Raw genomic sequence first — 24,076 nt, 5'->3', positions numbered from 1 at the left:
CTTCACTTTGAATGTTTATGGTCAGTTTGATATGATGGAGTATTTCAATTTTTTTTTTTTTTTTTTTTTTTTGCAGTTACTGGTTTGCACGGGTGATGAAGTGAATCCAGTTTCTTTATTCAATAATTAATCGAGTGTGCAGTCAACGGGTTAATATCAGTGGATAAGTTCCATAGTAATAAATAATGATAAACCCGAATTGGTTCAATTATGTGTTTAGCATGCTTGCAGCTCTTTGCTCATCCTTCATGAGCTACACTGTGAAGTGCACAAGTGAACTTACAGAGTATTCTTGCTGAGTTCCTGGGCAAGTACACAGTCTTGCCTCCACTATAGCCCCTGGCAGGGGAATGTGCATCCCTAGCAGGGTATGAAGAGTGGCTCCACTATAGCAGCACACAGGGAGCTGTGGACCTGCAGCACAGGCTCTCCGCTGTGTCCTGGGAATCTCCCCGTGTTCCCGGCTCTGGTCTGGTACTGTTCCCGGAAGCGACGATGCGTGCAGGGCCCAGTTCTGGAGAGGAGGGGCGCGGGATGTGATCCCAGACACCGGGGGGTGGCGGCGGGGCGCGGCTCTGCAAGAACACAACTGATTGTCCGCTGCAGAGGGGGCAGTAGAGGAAGCGGACCCAGCGGCCGGTGGCGGAGGAGAGGAGGCGAGTCAGGCATCCCTCGCAGAGCGTGTGAGTGCAGTCCAGTGTGCATGGCCAACCCGGGGTGAGGTGGAGTTGCTGAGAGCAGAGGGGGCAGCGCAGGTCTGGAGTGTTCTGGAGCCCCACAGTGAGGCTCAGAGCTGAAACCAGGGGGGGTGCGCTTGGGATCTCTTCAGGGTTGGAGCTCTGCTGGCTGGGGTCTGAGGACAGTGTCCCTCCCTCCTCTTCCACCTCCTCCTCCAGAGGCTGTAGTATCTCTGGCTTCCCCTGCAGGTGGCCAGCAGTCTTTCTGATCAAGGTGCCGTGTGTCCAGGAGAGGCTCCGGCACAGCGGACAGAGAACTCGCCCCCCTGGAGCCAAGCTCGGGTGCAGCAGACACTGGTGACAGAATGTGTGCCGGCAGGGCAGGGTGCAGGGCAGGCAGCAGAGCTGGTCAAACTCTCTGAAGCACACAGGGCATGTACGGGGCTCCCTCCTCACTGAACTGCCCGGCCGCACAGCCTCCATAGTGCCTGAGCTCCACTACACTCTGAGAGACTGCAGCTGGGCAGTTGGGATGGACCTGCTGCTGCTGTAATAACCAGGGACGTGAGAAATTACTGCCCTGCCCGAGAATTTACCCTGAGATGGGGTGGGTTTCACATACTGTTGCAAAAAAGTTCCACGCCTCAGTGAAAGAGTAAGAGGAATGCAGCCAGACAGTGGCATATAAAATATAAAGTAAAACATGCATATTTAGACAAAGGTGTGCCTGAATGGCTTGGATTACATTTCATCAGAATAGTCTAGTAATGCTTGGCAAACAATAAGGTTAGTCCTTGAGTCAATGAAGCATATAGGGTTGAAAAGAGAAGATCAGCTCCTTTGGATCAGGGAGTGGAGTCTGGGGAGGTCCCTGATCTGGCAGTGCGATACTCTCTCTTAATCAGTTATACAGTCATCTTTCCATCAAGGTCTCAATCAGTTCATTATTTAATGATGCTAGTAAAACCTGACTGACTCTGGACATTGAGTACAAGATGTGTGCACCCCTGGTCTATACTGGTGGCATTGCAATAACATTATGATTGAAACACAACACTGTCGCATGTAGCCATGCAAGAAATCAGGATCATAGAACTGCACTGTAAAGAACCAACCCATAAGCATGGGGGCCTGGTTCCAGTCCTAACAGAGCGAGGGGAGATTGATAGGAGGTTCCAACTCGAAAACTAGAACAATTTAGAACAACTTTTCTATGATGTTTGCAATGCAAGATATTCCAAAACTACACAGTGAGCATTGTGTGGGATTCGCCACCAGAGGGCACAGTGATATCAGGATTCAAACTGAAGTAGCCACTCCAGCAGCAAGGACAGATCAGGCCAGAATGATGCGACCGAGTCCTTATGAGACAACGCAGCGTGCCCTAGATGAGAACACCCCATCATCTACACTCGAGTCTGAGTGCACAAGGAATCAGTCCTTTTGCAACTGATTGTACTGAATCTGAAAAGAAATCCACTGAGTTTACCTGGTTCAGAGGAATCAGTGTTTCTGAACTTGTGTGCACTTGAATCCCATGAAGCACTCTAATCCATTAACCACAGTGCAAAAGAGCCAGACTCCTCTGCATGAGGTTAGAGAGCTGCTAACCTCCTCATCTCACCTAAAGGGGTGAGAATCCACAGCAGGGGTGCATCACACAACACTGCCCGCTACATTGTTTTATAAAAGACATGCAGTCTGAGCAGTCACAACCTCTAGCATGACATCTCTGATACAGTAAGAGACACCCTACACACGGTAGACACACACGCAGTTACTCTGAGTCCTATTGATCTCTGTCTGCGTGCAGAGCGACCCGAAGCACAGCAGCAGCTCTATGTAGGTTAGAGTAACCAGAGCCTCAGGTGGCCCTGCAGTCTGCATCATGGTGCAGACAAGACTACCAGCCTATCGCGCTCCCTGCAGCCTACAGTAGCAGGACTGCATTCAGCAGAGGCGGGTTACAGACATGTGCTGCTGTTTTCCTTTCTGTAACTGGCGATGCCTCTATCCAGAGGTTCTGACGGCTTTTAGTTTTCATGAATAAATGTTATCTCCACGACTGAGTCTGCTCTGGCTTTATGGGGATCCAGAGATTGACAGCTGCTCTGAGACTCCAAGGACACTGGCTTTGTTTGGATGAGGAATGAGCTGCAGCCCAATCTCTGTCACTGAATACAATCTATTTCTGTGCTGATATTAATTCTCACATTGCTGGTACTTGTCACAGGCTGGCAAATTGGGGCAATTAGTATGGATAGAATGAAACAACTGCTAAGTGAAGTGACTTTGACTGCAGGCTTCCTCACAGACTGTGTGTGTGTACGGCCCCGGGGTCATTGTGAGGAGCGGTGAGGTTCGTGGAGAACAAGATGAGTTTCTTAAAGAAGGAGAGGCAGTAGTCTTACAGTAGTAAGAGTGCTTGATTTGGAAAAACAAAAGTCAGTAAATACCATCTAACAGGGCTGCTGTCAATGTAGCAGGTCGGGCTTTGTTAGCCGATATGCTGCTGTTAAAGATAGAGTGATAAAGCAGGACAGGGACTGTATTGCCTTTGCAGATGACGTTTGGAACAAAAAGCACAATGTAGTGTGTGGTTTGGAAGGTGAATGCCGTGCAGATTGCCTGCTGCAGATCTAATGTAAAATGATTCTGGCCCTGCAAGTTCTCCATGATCTGGCCTGCTCCCAGCTGGTGGACTTCACACAAGCCCTGCGTTCAAATAAAAGAAAAAACTAAAACTTGGAAACTTGTATAAAAGGTTCATCTTAAGACCATCCTCTGTGGTGAGGACCCTTGGTCTTGGAATTGCAAGTAATCACATGACCGCTCAGCCATTGTCTGGAGCATTCAGCATCTCGGGGAACAATAGTTTGGTCTCCATGGCAACCTTTAAGCTGGTGGATCACATTTCTTTGTCCCTTTTTTTTCACCTAGCAGCAAGGCCCAATGAACGTGAGACACACATTCCCGGGTTGGGTCTGAACTGGGCTCATGCCAGCTCTACCACAAGGGGAAGGACTAGTTCAGAATTCTTCCTGTGGTCAGAGCTGAGGGACTGGGAGGCAGTGTGGTCTAGTGGTTAGAGCTGAGGGACTGGGAGGCAGTGTGGTCTAGTGGTTAGAGCTGAGGGACTGGGAGGCAGTGTGGTCTAGTGGTTAGAGCTGAAGGACTGGTAGGCAGTGTGGTCTAGTGGTTAGAGCTGAGTGATTAGGAAAACTGCATTACATCAACTGTGTGAAGCGTTAGGCAGTGAAGATAACACTGGCCAGACCAGCGCACATTCAATCACTGGAACAGACAAGTAAAATGACCCCTGCAAATGAAATGCATGGCAGGGTGTACTGTATAATAATAATAATAATAATAATAATTCTGTGTCCAAAATATATTACTGATCTGCCATTTATTGCTGTAGTACTGTAGTGTACTGCTACCAGGAGAAACGGGTTTGATTCGGCAGCTTAAACCCATAATAATATATGTCATTGTCTAAATAAAATCTTGACGATTTCAGAGCTGCAGTGGCTCCTATGACTAGCCTGTGTGAAGAACCGACGCACACTTTGCCAGAGAGAGAGAAAGAACCGGTGCGTCACACAGAATCACAGCGATTTATTTAAAACTGTTCAGCCCCCTCATGTAGACACAGTCGCTACTGGTGGCTACAGACTTGCAAAGACGTCACTAACAACAGTCTGAGACTGAAGGCATGAACTTTGCCGGTGCTGTATTATATAGCGCTGTAAATTTATTTATGACTTTCTCTTTAAACCCCCCTTTCATGTGTAATAAACCTGCAGTTTAGCGCATCGGACTCATGGAAATAAGGCGCTGGATTTTAGAACTGTGGTAGTGTATCTGGGGGAGTTAACACATCTTCAAAGCCAGTGTTAATAGATAATCAATCAAGGCAAAAAGCGGTGAGGGACGTGTTCGGCTACCGAGAAATACCAGCCCTTTAGACCTCGTTGTTATCATATGCCCACCTGCACAGGACTACACCACAGTGAAGATTTCTGTCCTGAAAAAGATTCATAAAAAGGTCAGTTTTTTTTGTTGTATTCAATTCAAACCCGTGGGCGTTTTTAAGTTTAGCTGTGTTCGAGCGGAGACTGTGATTTCATGAGGAATGCAAGCTCACATTTGATATGAATTCGATTTTCCCTCTGTTATTTCACAAGTGGTAGATGGTTTGTATGCTTGTAATTAATATTAGAATTCAGACTGCAGTTCTACCACACTGAGGTAATCGATCAACTATGCGTTACAAGCGTGCATGTGAAAAAGAGGATTATATAGGGGAAGGGGGGAGTTTTGTTAGGTGTATGTCGGGTCTAATTTAATTATATGAACAGCGGCTGAACTGAACACCACCACTTAAACTATTCATCTGACATATTACAAGCCTCTTTCCACTTTGTTCATTAAAATAGTTCATTCAAACAGACCTCTTAAATCCAGCAGCAAGTACATTCAATTCAATTGAAGGGAGATGAGAACCCACTGTGGTCCATTGACTGGTTTCACAGAGCTAGATTAGCACAAATCATGGACTAACTCGTTTTTATTTTAGGTAAAATAATCCAAGATTAGTACTAATCAGGGTCTGTGAGACCAGCCTACGTCTCAGTTCCCACTTCCCAGTACAACCACAGAGTTCAACCCAAACATCAAAAAAGAGACCGGTCTCTTACTACACAGGATATGTTACATTCACAGGACCACTGAATTTATCACAAACATGCTTTTTCTTCAGTTTAGGCTAGAAAGATGCATGGCAAGCAGTTTTTTTTGTTGTTGTTTGTTTTTGCCTGGAATAACTGCCAGAGTTTTAGGACTGGTGTAAAACCTGTTGCTGTTTAACTTCTCTGGGTAACAGTGTGGATTTCTGTGCAACCAGCAACCTTCTCTGACTGTGGATCCTGATATAGCTTTCATATTGATCAGTATTTTATAACCGTGGTAACAAAATATGTCCCGGTGTAAGGTACAGCTGCCCTTGTGTGTGTTTGTTTAAATGTTAGTTTATGATTATGGTATTTGACAGTAGAAGCAGATTTAGAGAAGATTAACCCTACTACAGTAACCACCGCTACATTTAGCTCTTTCTAGGGATATTTTGTATAACCTTGGTTTAACATTTAGGAAAAATATTCTTGGAGACATTTAAAAAGGGAATTCAAGGTTCCATACTTTGAAATGAAAAGTCTGGAACACGATTATAGGAGACTGTGCTTCGGCTGTGCGGTGTAATTATCTAATGCAGTTAGACTTCATTTTAAGTTACTAAAACAACAACGTTGTGTAAATATCATCCTTTGGTGCATTTTCACGCTTTCATTACAATATCAGTTTGTAAAATCAGCTTACTGTGCAAACAAAGGCCTGTTGATAAGGGTTAGTGCTAAATCATGGCTAATATGCAGAATCATTTTGATGGCTTGATTATATTGTCTTATCCCCAATAATAGAGCTGATCCTAGCAACCACTTCACATGACCAATCAATACCCAGTCTTTCAGCTCTAACCCCTGAACTACTCTCCGTGCCTCCAAGTCCCTCAGTTCTAACCCCTAGACCAGACTGCCTCCCAAACTCAGCTCTAACCCCTGAACCACACTCTGTGCCTCCCAGTCCCTCAGTTCTAACCATTAGCCCCCCTCCCCCAGTCTCTCGTGTGTTGGGGTGTCTCTGCTGTTTCCCAGGATGCAGCGTTCCCAAGTGCTGTTCTCGGAGGCAGAGATGTCACGGCGCTCCGAGGCGGAGGACAGGGAAGCGAAGCAGGTGGAGGCTAGGCTCCTCAGCAGACTGCACTGGCTGGACAGGGTGAGGATCTACCACGTCAACGCCATGGCACGCGAGCAGAGGCGCATTCAGAGGGACCTGAGCGGCATGAGGCAGGGTGAGGAAGCTGCACTCAGACACACAGTACTGCACAAGTCATTGATGCATACTGATCCTGATTCCTTTATAAAAGGTTTAGCATCGTAAAAGCATAGCAAAGTTTAATAAAGCATAGGTACTGTGAACTGGACTGAACAGCTTTCATATTCAGTGGCCTGTGGTTCTGAAAATGGAGTGCATTGTCCAGCAGCGTGGTTGTGGATTCAGGGGTGATGTCATGATGTTCGCTCTGGGTTTGTCTCCTCAGGGAGCTCCTGCCGCAGCTCTGGGGTAATCTGCTCCGACTACGAGAGAGCACACCGTCCCCCAGGGGCCCTCCTACCCACCATCCCCGGTGGGGCTACCAGCAAGCCCGATGGACTCCGGTGAGGAGGGTGCGTGTGTGAAGGAGGGAAACATACAACACCTGGGCTCTTCTGTGTGTGTCCTACACCTCTTCTCCAGTGTACAACTGGCACGTAGAGTAGGGTCTTTGTTAACCCCTTTCCTAGAGCTCTGTAAAGCACTCTGACTACATCGCCCCGTTATGTGTGCTGAAACCCTTTCTTGCCGAGTCAGACACCCAATCAGCCCACAATTAAAGGGAGTTTTGCCGTGATGGTGGAGTGGACAGCAGCAGGCAGGTTCAGAGCTGAGCTTTAACAGTCACAAAAATGATATTCCATATGGGCTTGTGCCACCAAAAATCTTGAGCAGCTCCTTTAGCTACAATTGATTTGAAGTTGCGAACTGAATTATTTACCGGTGTCAGTGTCTGTGCGTGTGCATGTAGCAGGGGTTCGGATACAGAGCTCTGGGAAGCAAGCCAGTCTCAGGTTTGTGTTTCAGTGCTTTTCTGGCTCATTGGGTCAGATAAAGTGTTGCTAAAATTGAACTTTCTAAAAACTCTCATTCAGCTTGATGTTTGGTGTGCTGTAAACATGGGACCCTATGGAAGGTAACCTTGAGTGAGCGGATGACTGACATAGCTTTAACTGACCATGTGATGTGTAGGTCTGTAATGCCCTCTGGGCTGCTATGCTTGCTCTGACAGGCAGCATCCAGTGCAGACTGAAACCCTGGTGGGAGGCTGAGATGGATCATTTCACTCAACTTTCCAGTTCAATATCGATCCAATAGAGCCTTGTCCCTCTCCACCTCCCTCTCCTTCTCCCTCTTCCTAACTCCCCCCCCCTCAACTTCTCTCTCCCTACCCTCTCCCCTTCTCCATCTCCCTACCCCCTCCGTCTTTCTTTCTCATCTGCCCCCACTCCCTATCCCCCCCTCTCTCCCTCTCTGGTGTCAGTTAAATATTAACGCAGCTTGAAGTTAGAGAGCTGCCACTGCACTCTTCTTTAACTGGGTGCCTCTTAACTAAAAGGAGCTTGACCTTCCCCTCTGGGCTGGCACTGAACACCAGGGGCTGGATCAGCTTACTCTGGGACTGTCTAACACACTGCTGTGTGCCTTCTCTCCTAGGTCTCAGAAACTCACGCCCTTGCGGGGTGGAGGACAGGCTATCCCAGCAGGTCTCTCTCACACTCTGTAGGCATGAATCAACAAGTTCATCGGCATGGGGCAGGGGAGGGGGGGTCCGGAGCCCGTCTCCATGGCGATGCGAGTGGAGGGGTGGTGGTCTGAGGATTCTGGCGTGGAGGTGAACCACAGTCCCGCTCCGCGGTGCGGCATCTCCCTCCCCCCCACGTCCCCCCTGCTGGACCCCTCTCGCTTGGACCTGGACGCCCTGGCTCCTGACGGCTCCCTCCGGACGCTGTACACTCTGCCCAGCTTCAGTGAGGCGCTGGCTGAGGCAGGCAAGGCTCGCTACATCCGGCACAGAGGCATCCCTGACAGGGAGAGGGAGCTCTCCATCCAGGACATATTCAGCAGGGCTCCCGAGGAGACTGCACAGCAGCTGGAGCGGAGCTGAGGAAGGGCAGAAACAGCTCCATGGAGACTCAGACTCTCGTCCACAGCAGCTCATTTTGACTTTTAAAGAGCTTTTTAGTGTTGACACCTCAAACACAAATGCAGCACAGAACTACGTGTGAAACAGTTGTAAATGCTATAAAAGAGTATAAAAAATGTCATACTCATAGGCGTAATTTCTCAATAATTAAAGAAACTAAACTTCGTTCTGAGTTTTTAAATCTGCGTCTGACTTGTTAAAGGAACTTTCATTACCCTCAGTTTCCACTTTAAGATGAAGACATTTTTAGTTTTGAAACATTTTGTCATGTATTTTATGTGTGTGTATGTGTATATATATATACACACAAATATATGTGTGTGTGTGTGTGTGTGTGTGAAATGACTATTTTATTGACTTCAGTGCTCGTAACACAGCAATGAATTCATGTACAGCGATTTGTCTCTGTATTTGAACGTTATAGAAACAGTTACCCTTTCTGTCTGGTTCACTCATTCACTCTGGAGGCTGGTGAAGGCTGTGGGTTTCAAGGGGTTAATTCCTTTCCTCAGACCCCTCCAGGCTGCCACTGCAGAGTTTGCTGATGCTGATAACAAGCCGACCCTGGGGAAAGCAGTGCATGCTGGGTGTTTGCTGCCTCTGCTCTCCTTTAGCGTGTCTGGACTTGCTCCGTTTACAGCAGGTGAGCTCTGCTGGCAGGAGAGGTCTGTCACTCAGCCACCCTCTCTCCTGATCCATCTGGAATTGACAGAGCCCCCTTACAAAAGTTCAGCACTGGAAATCTGCACGGTAATTATTATGCAGTTTCTCCTTTCTTTACTATGCATTTACCACTGTATTTTTCCACTTGTTCATGTTTTTCAGACTGATCACAATGCTGGGTGCTGGTCACACCCACCATTAATCGACTGGTCACAGTGCTGGGTGCTGATCACATCTAGCTCTCATAGGGAGGGGCCACCCCTTCCTAACATATATAATAATAATACCACCACCACACACAGTTCTTAATCAGATATAATAATACCACCACCACACACAGTTCTTAATCAGATATAATAATACCACCACCACACACAGTTCTTAATCAGATATAATAATACCACCACCACACACAGTTCTTAATCAGATATAATAATACCACCACCACACACAGTTCTTAATCAGATATAATAATACCACCACCACACACAATTCTTAATCAGATATAATAATACCACCACCACACACAGTTCTTAATCAGATATAATAATACCACCACCACACACAGTTCTTAATCAGATATAATAATACCACCACCACACACAGTTCTTAATCAGATATAATAATACCACCACCACACACAGTTCTTAATCAGATATAATAATACCACCACCACACACAGTTCTTAATCAGATATAATAATACCACCACCACACACAGTTCTTAATTAGTTACCTGAAGCCGACACTAGCTGAAACATGTGTCTACTTCACTTACAGCAAGTTTCCCAGACCCTGATTAGCACAGATCTTGGATTAACGAAAGTAAACATTGATTAGGGGATCCGAGAGCAGCGCTAATCAGGGTCTGTGAAATCATTTTTATTTTATTTTTTGTTTTACTTTTTTAAATTTTTATTTCATCCAAACATGCTTGGAAAAACAATTATAAATGAGATGGAGCTCTTTTCTCCAGGCCATCCCCACACAGGACAGGCAGGAGGGCATATACTAAACTGTCGCCTTCTGTTATTTCTTTATTTTTTATTTCCTTATGTATTTGATTGAGAGAATTTCTCTTTCAGGTGTGGATTTCCCTTCCTGTATATAAAAAAAATTATATATGTGGATTATTAACCAATATTATTCCAGTGTTAATGAAATATAGTGTTTTGTCGTCTTCTTGTAAATAATTGGTTTTGGTAAAAATAAAACACAGGTGTTTTGAATTCTTGTTCTTTTATTTAAAAAATAATGACTCATAAGTAAACACTGAATTTATCATCACTCTTAATCCGATAGTTCATTTGTTGCCTTTAATACTAACTTACCTCCCTTGATTAGTGTCAATGCAGTCCTTGAACTGCTCCCCTATCCCCACACCTTCTTATTTTAAATACTTTGTAAAGTCATAATATATGTGACTATCTGCACAATATAAATAATATGTACACAATTGTTGCAAACACCATATTACTAATGCTAGTGCATACCAGTAAGAGAAAACTCTCCTGCACAGAGCGTCGGGGGCTCCAATACCACTGGAACAAGAATCCAGCATGCAACAAGGGCTGGTGAGGGTAATTCACCCCGAATGAAAGCAGACTTTTCAAAGCAGTGTCCAGAATATAAAAGTTCCACTACACAGTCATGAGGAGAGCAATCAGAAGTACAGCTTTTAAAAAAGGTTTAACAAAAACACTCCTAAAGCATTAAAAACAAGAGTCTTTAATACAGGTGCTGGTCTGGAAATCATTCTCAATAGGAACACTGCTGAATGTTTGTTCGCCCCTCTTTCCCACGGCAGGCTGCAGGAGAATAGTCCACAAAAGGACTTAATCCAGTTGTCCCAAAGGTTAGCGGAACCCTATATATATTTTATAATTAATAATAATCATGCAATTTCTATGCACAACAATACAATAATGTGAAATTAATTATATATGCGCTCCACCCAAACACTACTGGTTGAATGGTAACACTTGCAGCCCATCAACATCCTACACTCACACGCACTCTACTTCATCCTTTATAACAGCTACGTACAGTACTGTGTTGGTGCCTGAGCTGATTGTTTTATTAACAGCGGGTTCAACAAGGTCAATTATCAACCCAGCTCAGATTTCAGCATGCATCTGAGGACAGCAACGGTCCAGGTAGCTTGCAGCCCAGCCACTGACTCTGTGCTCTCTCCTGCTGCTTCCACATGCTCACTGTGCAATCAACATCATGGAAAGGACCACCTCCTTGGAAAAGAGATGTTTCCACAGCAGGGACAAATATGAAGGTTGTGGTAGAAGACACAGTCCAGCACTGAACACACACAGATGGATGGTACTGCTCAAAACCCAGAGAAATACTGTACAAACCCTTTAACTAAAATTGAATACACATGTTTTGCAGTTCGTTTCTATAAAGAACAAGTAAATAAACCAAAAGAAAATACTTTCAATATTGTGTCAGGGTCCAGTATAAATCCTCTACGCAACCCGCCATTTCTTATTTTTCATGGAAAAAGCAGCACGTTTTAATTCGTACAGTGGGTGGTAATTGCTTCTAGTCAACTTTCTCAAATGCCCAAACCCGCTGCATTGAAAGAAATCCATTACCAACACAGGAGGCTTGTTGCTAGGGAGCCGACTTCACTGCCTTGTGACTTATGCTAGTGTAGAGAGAGAGAGAGAGAGAGAGAGAGAGAGGCAATTTTCAAAACATTTTCTCTAAATCTGTTTGTTGTCATTGATCTTACTTCTTGAAAAAAATCATTCATTTGCAGAGAAAAGTAGGTCTGCGTTTGTAAGTTACACTAGCAGAGAATGACCCACTTGCAATGCTGTACCCCAGTGGCTCTCAAGGACACAATACTTTACACCTGCTTCTCTTCTGCTTCACTTTTATGTGGATGTCACTGTGTTGTACCTAACCCTTTTCTATAGAAGCCTCTTTGCGCTAGCCCCTTCTCCCCCTGTGACTCACCATGCCTGTTATGCACAGCCTGGTCTGTAGGGAGGCACTGTCTGCCCGGTGCGTGCCAGGTGTCTCTCCAGGCTCTCCAGGATGCTAGACGACATGCGCTGCACGTCAGGGTGAGTCTGGGGGTTCTCCTTCACCTGGTACAGGTGTTGCATCCCCCCCTCCTCGATCAGCATGCTGCAGTACCGGGACTCTGTAGGGAGAGGGAGGGTCAGAACACACGGGATTCCCACACACACACATGGTAGCCTGCATCTGCTACTTTGTTTAAAGAATAAGCAATACAAATATGTAACAAGTTAGCTAGTACTGAGAAAGTTGTGATTAGAGCCACAGGGGTGTGCCACAGTTGACTAAAGGGTTACTTTCCCCAGAGAAATAAGTGAATTCATGCAATAATAATACTTTACCATTTTTACTGCATACGTGCTGCACAGCCCAGGCAGCCCAGAGCTGCACTCCCGGGGTGCTGAAGCACTTGAGCAGGGGGAAGAAAGGGTTAAACGACCTAGAGAAACAGTGAGACAGAATAGCGAATCACTGGGATGAAAAACCCATCCGCCATGTGCATTTTTACTAGGTATTGTGTTAAGCAATGGATCTGGCTCTAATACAAACCCCACTACAGCACCTACAGGGGTGTAAATACAAGAATGTTGTGGAACATTCTGTCAATACTTTACAATATTTTAACGAATGAGGAGCGTACCCCGAGACCTGCCGCCCAGACCTTTCAACAGTCTGGTCCGGGCGCTGCTCTCAGCTCAGGGTATTATATTCAGGCTATACCATCAACCACCGTCTTCATTATTAAAAAACAATGTGCTTGTTCGTCTGTCTGTATCGCAGGGTGTCTGCCACTCCCTCTGTGTGTGTGTGTGTGTGTGTGTGTATGTGTGTATCAGGGCCACAGTGCCTCTCTCTTACCTGTATGCCACCATCTCACACTCAGGTGTGGGCCACTTGAGGATCGTAGATTGCTGCAAAGCAATCACAGCAGAATTTGAACTGTGTTACTTCAAAGAACTAAGCTTAACTAGGCATTTCATATTCAGCATCTCTTCACTTGCAACTCAATACTGTACACATACAGGCTTCTACACAAATACATGTTGCAGTCATTTATAGCTTTTAAAGTTATGATGGCAGGCTTTCTGGAATCTTACATTGATCCTCCAATATGTTAGTGTTGAAACGTGTTTAATCCTTTAGGAAATTAAACAGAACAGAACAGCCCTGGTGTGAAAGTGTCCCAGTGAGACCCCAGTGTTACAGAGACCCCTGGGAATGAAAGAAGCGTGACGTACGAGCTGCTGCAGAAGGGACGTGCGCAGGCTGGGGCTCAGGGTCCAGGCCTCCTCTCCGCGGGACATGAGGTGCGCGATGATCCCCGCAGCAAAGTAGCTCACCTCCACCTCACTGCTGTGGAGAAGCACAGTGATGTGCTCCACGAAGCTCTTACACATCAGCTCCGCATGGAGCTCCTTCACCTCCGCAATGTTGTTCTGGGGACACAAGGGGGAGCTGTCGCAGCCAGCACAAACACTTCACAACTATGAAACCAATCCAGATATAAACAACTGAAAAATAAATGTCCTTTAGGGGCTTGCAAGTAGTTGTTTCTTACTTGCTTTCTTGTTTTGTATTTTGAGTTTTGCACTAATGACGATTCAGAGTAAATAGCTTAGAAAATCTAGCCCTTTTTTCCCTCAAATTCATGAATCGGGAGAAAACGAAAAATCAAAATTAATTTGCTGTTCCTGCCATTATAAAATAAATGTTTCGACAAAAAGTCTTTCAACTTGCAGTTTCTTTTAGTATTTATCACTATTGAGTGTTTTATAGATATATGGATGACAGGTTCTGGAACTCACTCTGTACCAATCATAGAGCTTTGACTGATACCTTTACAAATGAATCTGCAGCTCTATAGCCACAGTTAAAGCCATATATGGATGACAGGTTCTGGAACTCACTCTGTACCAATCATAGAGCTTTGACTGATACCTTTACAAATGAATCTGCAGCTCTATAGCCACAGTTAAAGCCACTGCAAGACTAGATCACTTGAGACGACACGCGCTTGGACTGCTGGCTTTAATTCAGAGCAGGTGGGTACACGCTTGCTTTTACTTCCTTTCAGTTTAATATAAAAAATACAAGTACAGACAGACACTCACCAACAGACCCAGCACCTTCTGCTGTATGGAGGATTCAGAAGGGAAAGACTGTTGAGAGATAAAAAAAAAAACGAAAAAGATTACAATACATCTTCACAACAGATGTCCTTAAATGCAGTCTGGCCTTTGAGCAAGCATCTACTTTATTTCTTGATAAAAGAAAGAAGAAAAAAAGTACTTTAGTGGCACCGTGAATGTTGTGCTGGAAAGCTATTAACAACATTTATTTTTCTGAGTCGTGCTGTGCACTCATGCCATGGGTTAGTTCCAGGGTCTGAAGTTACTCAGTTCGGCAGGCAGTGTGTCTGGGATGCCTCACCTCCAGCACCTTCATGAAGAGCTCCAGCCCCTGGTTCTCAATGAAGTGGCGGCAGGTGGTGGGAGACTCGTCCGTCAGGTTCCACAGCGCGCTCAGTGTAAACTTCAGCGTGGTGTCCACCAGGCTCTGACTCGTCTTCTGCTTCACAATGTGCAGGAGTTGCTGGGGAGGGGAGGGAGCAGTGTTATCTAATAATATTTCTGGCATTTGTTTTAAACTCTATTGGCATGCTTCTTGTTATTGGTCATAATTTTTACAAATATGCTTAAATGTATTTAATACAAGCTTTAGTTGTTTAAACAGAATCAAACACTCCTAGTGTTTGCACAATTCCTCCCCCATGCACAGATATTTAACAAGTGAAAAGCCCTTTCAACCCAACAGCATCTGATATAGGTATGTTCAAACAAAGCACCACAGAGGGTAAACTCTGCACCAAGATAAAACTAGAAGAAACTAAGTTAAGTAGACAAAGTTTAAACGACTGCTACTGGTATTCCTCACGGTTCTGGAAATGCATCAGAAAAGCAAGTGTTAAAAAAAAAAAAAAAACTCACCCGGACAATAAAGAGCTCTGCTCCAAGCTGGGCAGTCTGCTCTGTGGAGAGCTGAGGAAACACAATGGGGTAGGGGTTTAGAGTCAGGATACTCTTTATATATGGGACAGCTTCTCTCATAAAAGTTTACCATGGTAAATTTGCACATTTTTGCAGTTTTTGTATGATTTTCCTTTGGTTTTACTATGCATTTATCATGGTTTATTCTGGTTTGTCAATATGCTTTACCATACCTCTTTACAATGCTTACCCATGCTTTACTATGCTTTGTCACATGTATGTTTTTACTGTTGTAAACTTTTATAAGGCTGTAGTTTCTGTTATATCATTCGTAGTTGAGACTAGCTCAAACTTGAAGCTTATGAGCTGAGCGCAATACTTTTCCACTGAGCCCTTGCAGAGGAACTGCCGAATTAATCCAGGAATTCCACAAACAAAAGCCAATGTCACCATAACCATGAACAGAGCTGTATCCCTGGGTTTCACAGCCTCTCTATACTCCTGGCACCATCCTCGATGAGCAATTTCTCCACCACTCACCTTAGCTGCCAGGATGGAGATGATTGCCACGGCCATCCTCTGCATGTTCTGGTCCTCGTAGTTACACAGCCACTGCATCACCAGCTTGGCAGCCTCGAACCTGCAGCCAACAGCCAGGGACAGGTCAGCAGGGGTGGAAACTCAGAAATACTTGTCTAGTCTTGTTGAAGCCATTAAAAAAAACTTTCAAGTTGAAATGTTTATCATTGAACTTGTTAAGCTTCTTTTAGCATTTCTAAATATAGCACTATTGAGTGTTGAGTAGTTATGGATCATGCATCTCGGGTTGAAACTTTTGTGTGATGAACATTAACCCTTTGTAGTCCTAAGTCGGACCAGGTCCAACATTACGATTTTCCCTTTCCAGCCTGAAAAAGATGTAAAGCACAGGTCTCTATTCGTTTTTTCTCTGGAAAAAGCAGAAAAAACCATTCAATGGCCGAATGAATGGGCCCCCCCCCCCCCCCCCCCCCCCCCCCAAAAAAAAAAAAAGGGGGCGTGTGAGCAATAGAGCTAGCAGCTGCAGCACAGAAATAAGAGGGACACAAACAAAGGAGATAGGTGCTGGTGATAAAACGAGTGATCAGGAGAGGATTTATCAGTATGCATGTCTGTAAAGAGGTATGTGAACAATACAGCGAACAAGGGGTGGGGTTGGCTGGAGATACAGTACTGAGTGTCTTTTTGCAATTCAGTACCTTTTATACCTGTTCTACTCTGAAAAAAAATATATTTTAAACAGCGTGTGAAAATAAATTGGACCTGACGTGCCTGACAAGCACTGAATAAATGGACTGCAAAGCGTTAAAATCTCAAGCTTAAAATGAGGTACCTACTCGTACAGAGGTGTAACTAGAGCAGATGGAGGCTCCAAACGTGTTCAAAACAGGCACAGGGGTCATGAACCCGGAATGTAGAGGCCTGAGCCACACACATAAGGCATTTACCATCAGGCTGTGTTTGCACCATATACCTTTCTTTTTTTTGTTTGTTTGTTTGTTTTTTAAACCTAACTGGTGTTATCTTTGGTTGGTGCCATACCAGATGCACCTGGGAGTATTGTGACAGGAGATTTGGGCTTCAAACACAGGACCTGGGCTACAGCAGTAGCTTCCCCGGTACACAACCACTGTGTGGAAAGATCAGGCTGCATCGCTGCATCCCCTGGGCCAGCCACTAACCTGTTGAAGGGAACCTCCTGCAGAATCCTGTCGCTGCAGAGTGAGAGGAGGCAGTTCTTCTGGAGCTGGAAACGAAACAGAAAGATAAGCTACTTCACCATGCCGTTGCAACATTATGCACATTACTGCATTTGCACTCAGACCCAGGTTCATGGGCTTATACATGATATCACAGAAAACAGCGTCTTCCCAAGTATAAGCTCATGCAGTTATTTGCATGATTACACGGTATATAAAAAACACTGAGATTTCATGCAAGACTGTAAGACCAGAAGCTGGAAGCTGTTCTCATATCTATGTGCTTTTTAGAATTACTTTCCCTCTGGTGCACATGTTAAGAAGACTACAAACTGTTTATTTCCACAAGGCAGATAACGAAAGGCGTTCCGATGGGGCTGAGGGAGCCTGTGGCTGGTATTGGACATGGGTCCATGATAATTCATCAGCGACAATTCATCCCTGTTACTAGATGTACATATTTTAAGAGTCATTGTCGGCGACAAACTGTCATAAACCTGTAGCACAGCTAAAAGGGGAGTGGTGACGGAGTGTGGGGAGCTCTGCAGTGGAGTAAGTTCCTGCTGGTGACAATGGGGACTGGGAGTGTGGGGAGCTCTGCAGAGGAGGAGGTACCTGCTGGTGAGAGTGGGGACTGGGAGTGTGAGGAGCTCTTCAGAGGAGGAGGTACCTGCTGGTGAGAGTGAGGACTGGGAGTGCGGGGAGCTCTACAGAGGAGGAGGTACCTGCTGGTGATTGAGTGGACTGGGAGTGTGGGGAGCTCTGCAGAGGAGGAGGTACCTGCTGGTGAGAGCGGGGACTGGGAGTGTGGGGAGCTCTGCAGAGGAGGAGGTACCTGCTGGTGAGAGTGGGGACTGGGAGTGTGGGGTGCTCTGCAGAGGAGGAGGTACCTGCTGGTGATTGAGTGGACAGGGAGTGTGGGGAGCTCTGCAGAGGAGGAGGTACCTGCTGGTGAGAGTGGGGACTGGGAGTGTGGGGAGCTCTGCAGAGGAGGAGGTACCTGCTGGTGAGAGTGGGGATTGGGAGTGTGGGGTGCTCTGCAGAGGAGGAGGTACCTGCTGGTGATTGAGTGGACTGGGAGTGTGGGGAGCTCTGCAGAGGAGGAGGTACCTGCTGGTGGTTGGGGAAGTTCTTCATGGCCTCGAGCAGCAGATGGGTGACTTGGCCCAGCAGTCGCACTGGCATCCCCACAGCCAGGTCCTGCTTAGTCAGGTTGAACACACAGGCACTAGCAGCCAACTGCACATGCAGGTTCAGAGGGTGGGTCTTCATCCCAGTGACAACCAGCTGAAACACAGAGACGCATCGTCACTACATATAGATATATAGACATAGACACAGTGAACTCTCATCACATCATCAACACACAAAGACACAGCCAGGTTACTGCATATTCAGGGTTAGAAACTCACACTAGTCTTGTACCCAGTGCTGGTACTTTCCTGGTGTTATTGAAATTAGCAGGTGTCAGAAATGTGTCCTAACAGGCCCCGATTGGATCTGAACTTGTAGATGTTGTTCAAGCAGCTATTGGGGAGAAACAATTATTTAAAAAAGGGGTCTGATTTGCTCAAACTCCTGGCTCCAGATAATGTTAATAGCACTTAATTGAGGATAGTTCCTAAAACCAGGACAGGATGCAGAGCTAGTGTGAGTTTATAAACCTGCAGGTAGTTTTCAGCAAATGATTAACTGAAAGACACAGTCAGCTACAGACACAGACAACTCCCATCACATCACTACAGAGAGACTCAGCCCCCAGTACAGCCTGTAGCTCCCCCACTGGAGCTCTCCCCGCACCTTTAGGATGTCTGGTGGAACTTTCTCCATGACGTGTGTGAGGCTAAAGAGATGGAAGAGGGCCTCCCTGACGAAAAACGCTCTCTCGCTGTAGCGCCGGAGAGCTTCACAGATCTGCGCTTCATTCGCCTCCCCCGACACCTGTGAGCAAACAGGGGATCAGACACAGGTCTGCTTTACACACAGATCCTTTCACACACACACACACACACACACACACACGCACATGCAGAAACACAAACCTATCACTTCCATTAAGGGTAGTTTTCATTTCAGTTATAGATAGATCCTTGAGATGGAACATCTCGTTCACAAGGGTGCGCCTCTGATTCCAAAGCTTGGGCTAACCTAAAACCACCACCTTTTTGGATTGCAATCTGCTATAAATAAATAGCTAATTATCATCTCTCCATGGACAGGTGGGCCCACAACCTAGTTTATACATACATTCATCCTTCTGTATACCAAAGAAACTTGTAAGTCAAATTGCAAACAATGACTAATTAAAACTTTTAAGAAACTCTTAAGCTTAACAGCTTGTTTCACAGAATTTTGGACTACGTACTGTTATCTTATGCAAGATATTGGTTTTAATCAAGATCTGTGAAACCAGCCATTTATCCTCCTAAAGAGAACACTTCTGCCTCCCTCTTCTCCAAGATCACACCCCTAACCCACACCACACCTTCAGGCTCCCCTCCCCAGAGAGGAAATCACAGAACCCAGCGCCGGTGGCCAGCAGCCCTATGAAGTGCATGCCGGGTCTCTGCTGGACGAAGGCCTTGACTGCCTTGTCAGTGACCTGCTTGCGGCCAGAGACGTCCAGTGAGCACAGCTGGGGCAGGATACCAGGCTGTTCCAGCAGGTGCCCGGCGATGTCCGAGGTGAACTGCTTGTCGTCCGAGATGTCCAAGTGCTGCAGCCCAGCCAGCTGGCTCAACACATCCAGCAGCTGCGAGGTGCTCATCTTGAGGCACTTGAGGTGGTGCATGGTGAGCGAACGAAGCCGCTCCCGGCAGGAAAGCAGGGGGGTCAGGTCAGTCACGCAGGTGTTGGAGATGTCCAGGCTCTCGAGCCGTGGCAGGGAGCACACCTCTGACAGGTCCTCCGTGTAGAAGTCCACGTTGGCGATAGCGAGGGCACGCAGGCCAGCCAGGCGGCTAAAGCAGCGCTCGTAGGGATCCTCCAGGGACAGAGTGAGCCCGTTCAGCACCAGCCGCTGCAGGGACTCCTGGTTCCATTTGTTGGAGGACAGCCCCTGGATGATGTCTGTGATGGCCACGTCCGCATTCACCCCTGAGGCGTCCAACTCCAGCAGCCGGTGCTGGCAGAATGCCTTGTGGAAGGCCTCTGCGGAGATGCGTGCCTTGCAGATACACGCACGCCGCAGCCGCAGGTACTGGCAGCTGCGGAATATCCCTGCCGTGCTGTCATTCAGCACCCCTAGAGACAAGAGGAGAGGAGATAAGTGTGGGAGACCTGCTGGAAGTGCTGTGAGACTGCTACTAGTTTACTGTGAGAATGCTGTAGGGATGTAGACAAACACAGGATGAAGAAAAGGGTTGATTTACACACACGCTTGCAGGAACGGAAACCTACCCTTTCTAAATACACTGATATTTGAGAGGGCTTCTTGTGATGGCTTTAATTTAAATGTTAACGTGTTTAAAGTTTAAACATGTCAAATCCTGAATTTTTGGGAAATTTAGGAAATGAAAAGGTATCTAACATCCCTAGACTGCTTAGGAAACTGCTGCTATGCTTCACCATCATCTTCACCTTGCTGTAGACACCTGGCAGATGGCTACACATCAGCATGCACTATCAGCCTGCAGTCTATGTTGATTTCAGATAGAAAGAGCTATGTTTTGTGGACACCCTTTCTGGAAGCCCGTTACCCTCCATGGCCATCTTGCGCAGCAGCTGGTCAGCAAGCTCCTGTGGGAAGACGACGATCTCTCGGAGGCTCAGAGAGCCATCGGGCCGCTCCCAGCAGAACTGGTCCAGATTGGAGCTCAGGAAGCTCAGGCAGAGGTCAGTGAGGGACACAGGGGAGGCCTCCTCCTGTAGGGGGCGACACAGAACAAGGAAAATGTGTTATGTTTTTATACTTTCACTTTATATCCATAACTAAAAAATTCAACAGTGCTACATTTTGAATTAGTAAAGAGAAATTGGAAACACTAAGTTCAATGGCAAACATCTAATCTGCACTTAAAAATTCTTAAAATCTTCACAACTAACTGAACGTTAGTGATGCGTTTAAAATTACATGAAGACAGTGAAACTAAAACTTTGATCTCTATATGACCGATTACTTAATACAAAAAGAAACTACAATGAAATAGCAAACCTTAGACCAGAAGACACTGAAAAACGAAATTGACATATTCGTCACTGAATTTCAGTTTATTTTACCGATACTTTATTCAGCACTATTGGGTGTTTATAGTTCTGGATGAGTGTAAAATGTAAAAGAATCATCAAGCCCACTCAATTCATGTAGATAACGCCGATTCACTGCTGCACTATATTTCCAGGCACCTCGGTTCCGTTTACCTCATATTTGAATATCATTAATATCATGAGCTACATATTAAATTTCACTACTTCAAACTCCAGCGCCAACACATCCTGCCTGGACTCATACAGGATCACTCGGTTTACTTGCCAGAGGGACTTGGTTCATTACACTTAATGGACAGAGATACAGTAAAGATACAAATGATAATTAAAAAAAAAAAAAAAAAAAAAAAAACGCAAAACACACAGCATTGGGAATATTCAAGAAAATGAGAACTAGGAAACAGATTAGCTTTGCATTATTGTTCTTTGTATGGATATTTAAGCGTGAATGATGTTATGATCTCCTCATGTCATTGTGATTATAATTTACCCAGAAATAGCCATGTTAATATTGTACATTATCGGTATCTTTTTAAAAACGAAACAAAAACCAGCAATACCACCTAGTGTAACTGTGATTCTGAAAACGTGCAAACATGGCTACGACTCGAGTATTTCTAAGCGGTACTAGCTTGCTACAAAAAACCAGAAGGCAGGTCAAGACAGAATTGTATTAACATAAGAACCATTCACTGTGGGTAAAGCTGTTAATAAAACGAGTACTCACCATGGTATACCACGTAGAAAATTCAACAGGACTTCAGTGACTGTACCAGCGCTGGATTAATAAAATGACAAACCCAGCTTTTAAAAGCAGGTTGTCTTTTGAAACTCAGAGCGTATCAATAGGCGGCTAGTACGTTTCAAATCTGAGTTTGTGTGAGTAAACAACAAGGTCGAGCAACCCGGAAGTACAACAGCCCCAGCTGTTGGGAAGTCAGTGACACGTCACAGCAGAGCGCTTCAGAGCGGCACGTGCCGGGAGTTCCGGGTCAGTTTGAGGACAGCCTCAGACATCGCCCCTGCTGGAGGATTCTCACACAGCAACAACTAACTCTGCCGCCCTCAGCCAGTCAGGCTTTTTTTTTTTTTTTTTTTCGGGGAAAGTGAGGGGATGGACGGAGTCGTCTGATATACCCAATCAAACAAGAGCAAAAACACTTTCGGTGCTTCCATTGGAGGACATAGATTTCAGTGTAGCTGCAGATTGTTGCATACGCTTTTACCTTTCTTTACCATTTATATGTGTATTTGAAGAGTTTTAAAAATACTTTGTGTAATTTAATTATTTGAGTTAGTTTGGATCCCCATCACTCTCCGCACCCCCCCCACCCCCCAAAAAAAGACTCCAGGAGGTCTCATACCTGACGACTGACTCGAGGAGGAGTGGGGTCGAGAGGACTCATACCTGACGACTGACTCGAGGAAGGGTGGGGTCGAGAGGACTCATACCTGACGACTGACTCGAGGAGGAGTGGGGTCGAGAGGACTCATACCTGACGACTGACTCGAGGAGGGGTGGGGTCGAGAGGTCTGATACCTGACGACTGACTCGAGGAAGGGTGGGGTCGAGAGGTCTGATACCTGACGACTGACTCGAGGAAGGGTGGGGTCGAGAGGACTCATACCTGACGACTGACTCGAGGAGGAGTGGGGTCGAGAGGTCTGATACCTGACGACTGACTCGAGGAGGGGTGGGGTCGAGAGGTCTGATACCTGACGACTGACTCGAGGAGGGGTGGGGTCGAGAGGTCTGATACCTGACGACTGACTCGAGGAAGGGTGGGGTCGAGAGGACTCATACCTGACGACTGACTCGAGGAGGAGTGGGGTCGAGAGGACTCATACCTGACGACTGACTCGAGGAGGAGTGGGGTCGAGAGGACTCATACCTGACGACTGACTCGAGGAGGGGTGGGGTCGAGAGGACTCATACCTGACGACTGACTCGAGGAGGGGTGGGGTCGAGAGGTCTGATACCTGACGACTGACTCGAGGAGGAGTGGGGTCGAGAGGACTCATACCTGACGACTGACTCGAGGAGGGGTGGGGTCGAGAGGACTCATACCTGACTCGAGGAGGAGTGGGGTCGAGAGGACTCATACCTGACGACTGACTCGAGGAGGGGTGGGGTCGAGAGGTCTGATACCTGACGACTGACTCGAGGAGGGGTGGGGTCGAGAGGACTCATACCTGACGACTGACTCGAGGAGGGGTGGGGTCGAGAGGACTCATACCTGACGACTGTCTGATACCTGACGACTGACTCGAGGAGGGGTGGGGTCGAGAGGACTGATACCTGACGACTGACTCGAGGAGGGGTGGGGTCGAGAGGTCTGATACCTGACGACTGACTCGAGGAGGGGTGGGGTCGAGAGGTCTGATACCTGACGACTGACTCGAGGAGGGGTGGGGTCGAGAGGTCTGATACCTGACGACTGACTCGAGGAAGGGTGGGGTCGAGAGGACTCATACCTGACGACTGACTCGAGGAGGAGTGGGGTCGAGAGGACTGATACCTGACGACTGACTCGAGGAGGGGTGGGGTCGAGAGGTCTGATACCTGACGACTGACTCGAGGAGGAGTGGGGTCGAGAGGACTGATACCTGACGACTGACTCGAGGAGGGGTGGGGTCGAGAGGTCTGATACCTGACGACTGACTCGAGGAGGAGTGGGGTCGAGAGGACTGATACCTGACGACTGACTCGAGGAGGGGTGGGGTCGAGAGGACTGATACCTGACGACTGACTCGAGGAGGAGTGGGGTCGAGAGGTCTGATACCTGACGACTGACTCGAGGAGGGGTGGGGTCGAGAGGTCTGATACCTGACGACTGACTCGAGGAAGGGTGGGGTCGAGAGACTGATACCTGACGACTGACTCGAGGAGGGGTGGGGTCGAGAG

The 24,076-nt window shown here is 46.6% G+C and overlaps 2 protein-coding genes across 2 annotated transcripts; one reads left to right on the top strand and one right to left on the bottom strand.

The window, feature by feature from the left end:
- Window positions 1-5,985: 5,985 nt before the first annotated feature.
- LOC121330736 (coiled-coil domain-containing protein 190-like) lies at window positions 5,986-8,115 on the top strand. The gene is made up of 3 exons (XM_041277458.1): window positions 5,986-6,585; window positions 6,835-6,952; window positions 8,046-8,115. Exons 1-3 carry the CDS (start codon window positions 6,390-6,392, stop codon window positions 8,113-8,115), a joined length of 384 nt encoding a protein of 127 aa, XP_041133392.1. The 5' UTR covers window positions 5,986-6,389.
- Window positions 8,116-10,419: 2,304 nt separating this feature from the next.
- Window positions 10,420-22,090, bottom strand: LOC121331035 (protein zyg-11 homolog B-like). The gene is made up of 15 exons (XM_041278143.1): window positions 21,899-22,090; window positions 20,664-20,829; window positions 19,451-20,208; window positions 18,766-18,906; window positions 18,076-18,252; window positions 16,948-17,012; window positions 15,767-15,866; window positions 15,227-15,277; window positions 14,670-14,831; window positions 14,351-14,398; window positions 13,478-13,675; window positions 13,098-13,150; window positions 12,581-12,678; window positions 12,174-12,363; window positions 10,420-11,859 (listed from the first exon to the last, which is right to left on the bottom strand). Exons 1-14 carry the CDS (start codon window positions 21,899-21,901, stop codon window positions 12,182-12,184), a joined length of 2,202 nt encoding a protein of 733 aa, XP_041134077.1. The 5' UTR covers window positions 21,902-22,090; the 3' UTR covers window positions 10,420-11,859; window positions 12,174-12,181.
- Between the last annotated feature and the right edge of the window lie 1,986 nt (window positions 22,091-24,076).

This window comes from Polyodon spathula, chromosome 18, assembly GCF_017654505.1.
Source record: "Polyodon spathula isolate WHYD16114869_AA chromosome 18, ASM1765450v1, whole genome shotgun sequence".
Classification (NCBI taxonomy): domain Eukaryota; kingdom Metazoa; phylum Chordata; class Actinopteri; order Acipenseriformes; family Polyodontidae; genus Polyodon; species Polyodon spathula.
This window is presented reverse-complemented; position numbering and strand designations above follow the sequence as displayed.

Coding starts and splice junctions, on each gene's coding strand:
- LOC121331035 (XM_041278143.1), bottom strand. Junction 15,867..16,947: donor CAGGAGGTTCCCTTCAACAG/GTTAGTGGCTGG, acceptor TGTTGGCTGCAG/GTTCGAGGCTGCCAAGCTGG. Junction 15,278..15,766: donor TCTCCATCCTGGCAGCTAAG/GTGAGTGGTGGA, acceptor GTGTTTCCTCAG/CTCTCCACAGAGCAGACTGC.
- LOC121330736 (XM_041277458.1), top strand. CDS start 6,390: ATGCAGCGTTCCCAAGTGCTGTTCTCGGAGGCAGAGATGTCACGGCGC. Junction 6,586..6,834: donor CCTGAGCGGCATGAGGCAGG/GTGAGGAAGCTG, acceptor TTGTCTCCTCAG/GGAGCTCCTGCCGCAGCTCT. Junction 6,953..8,045: donor AGCAAGCCCGATGGACTCCG/GTGAGGAGGGTG, acceptor CTTCTCTCCTAG/GTCTCAGAAACTCACGCCCT.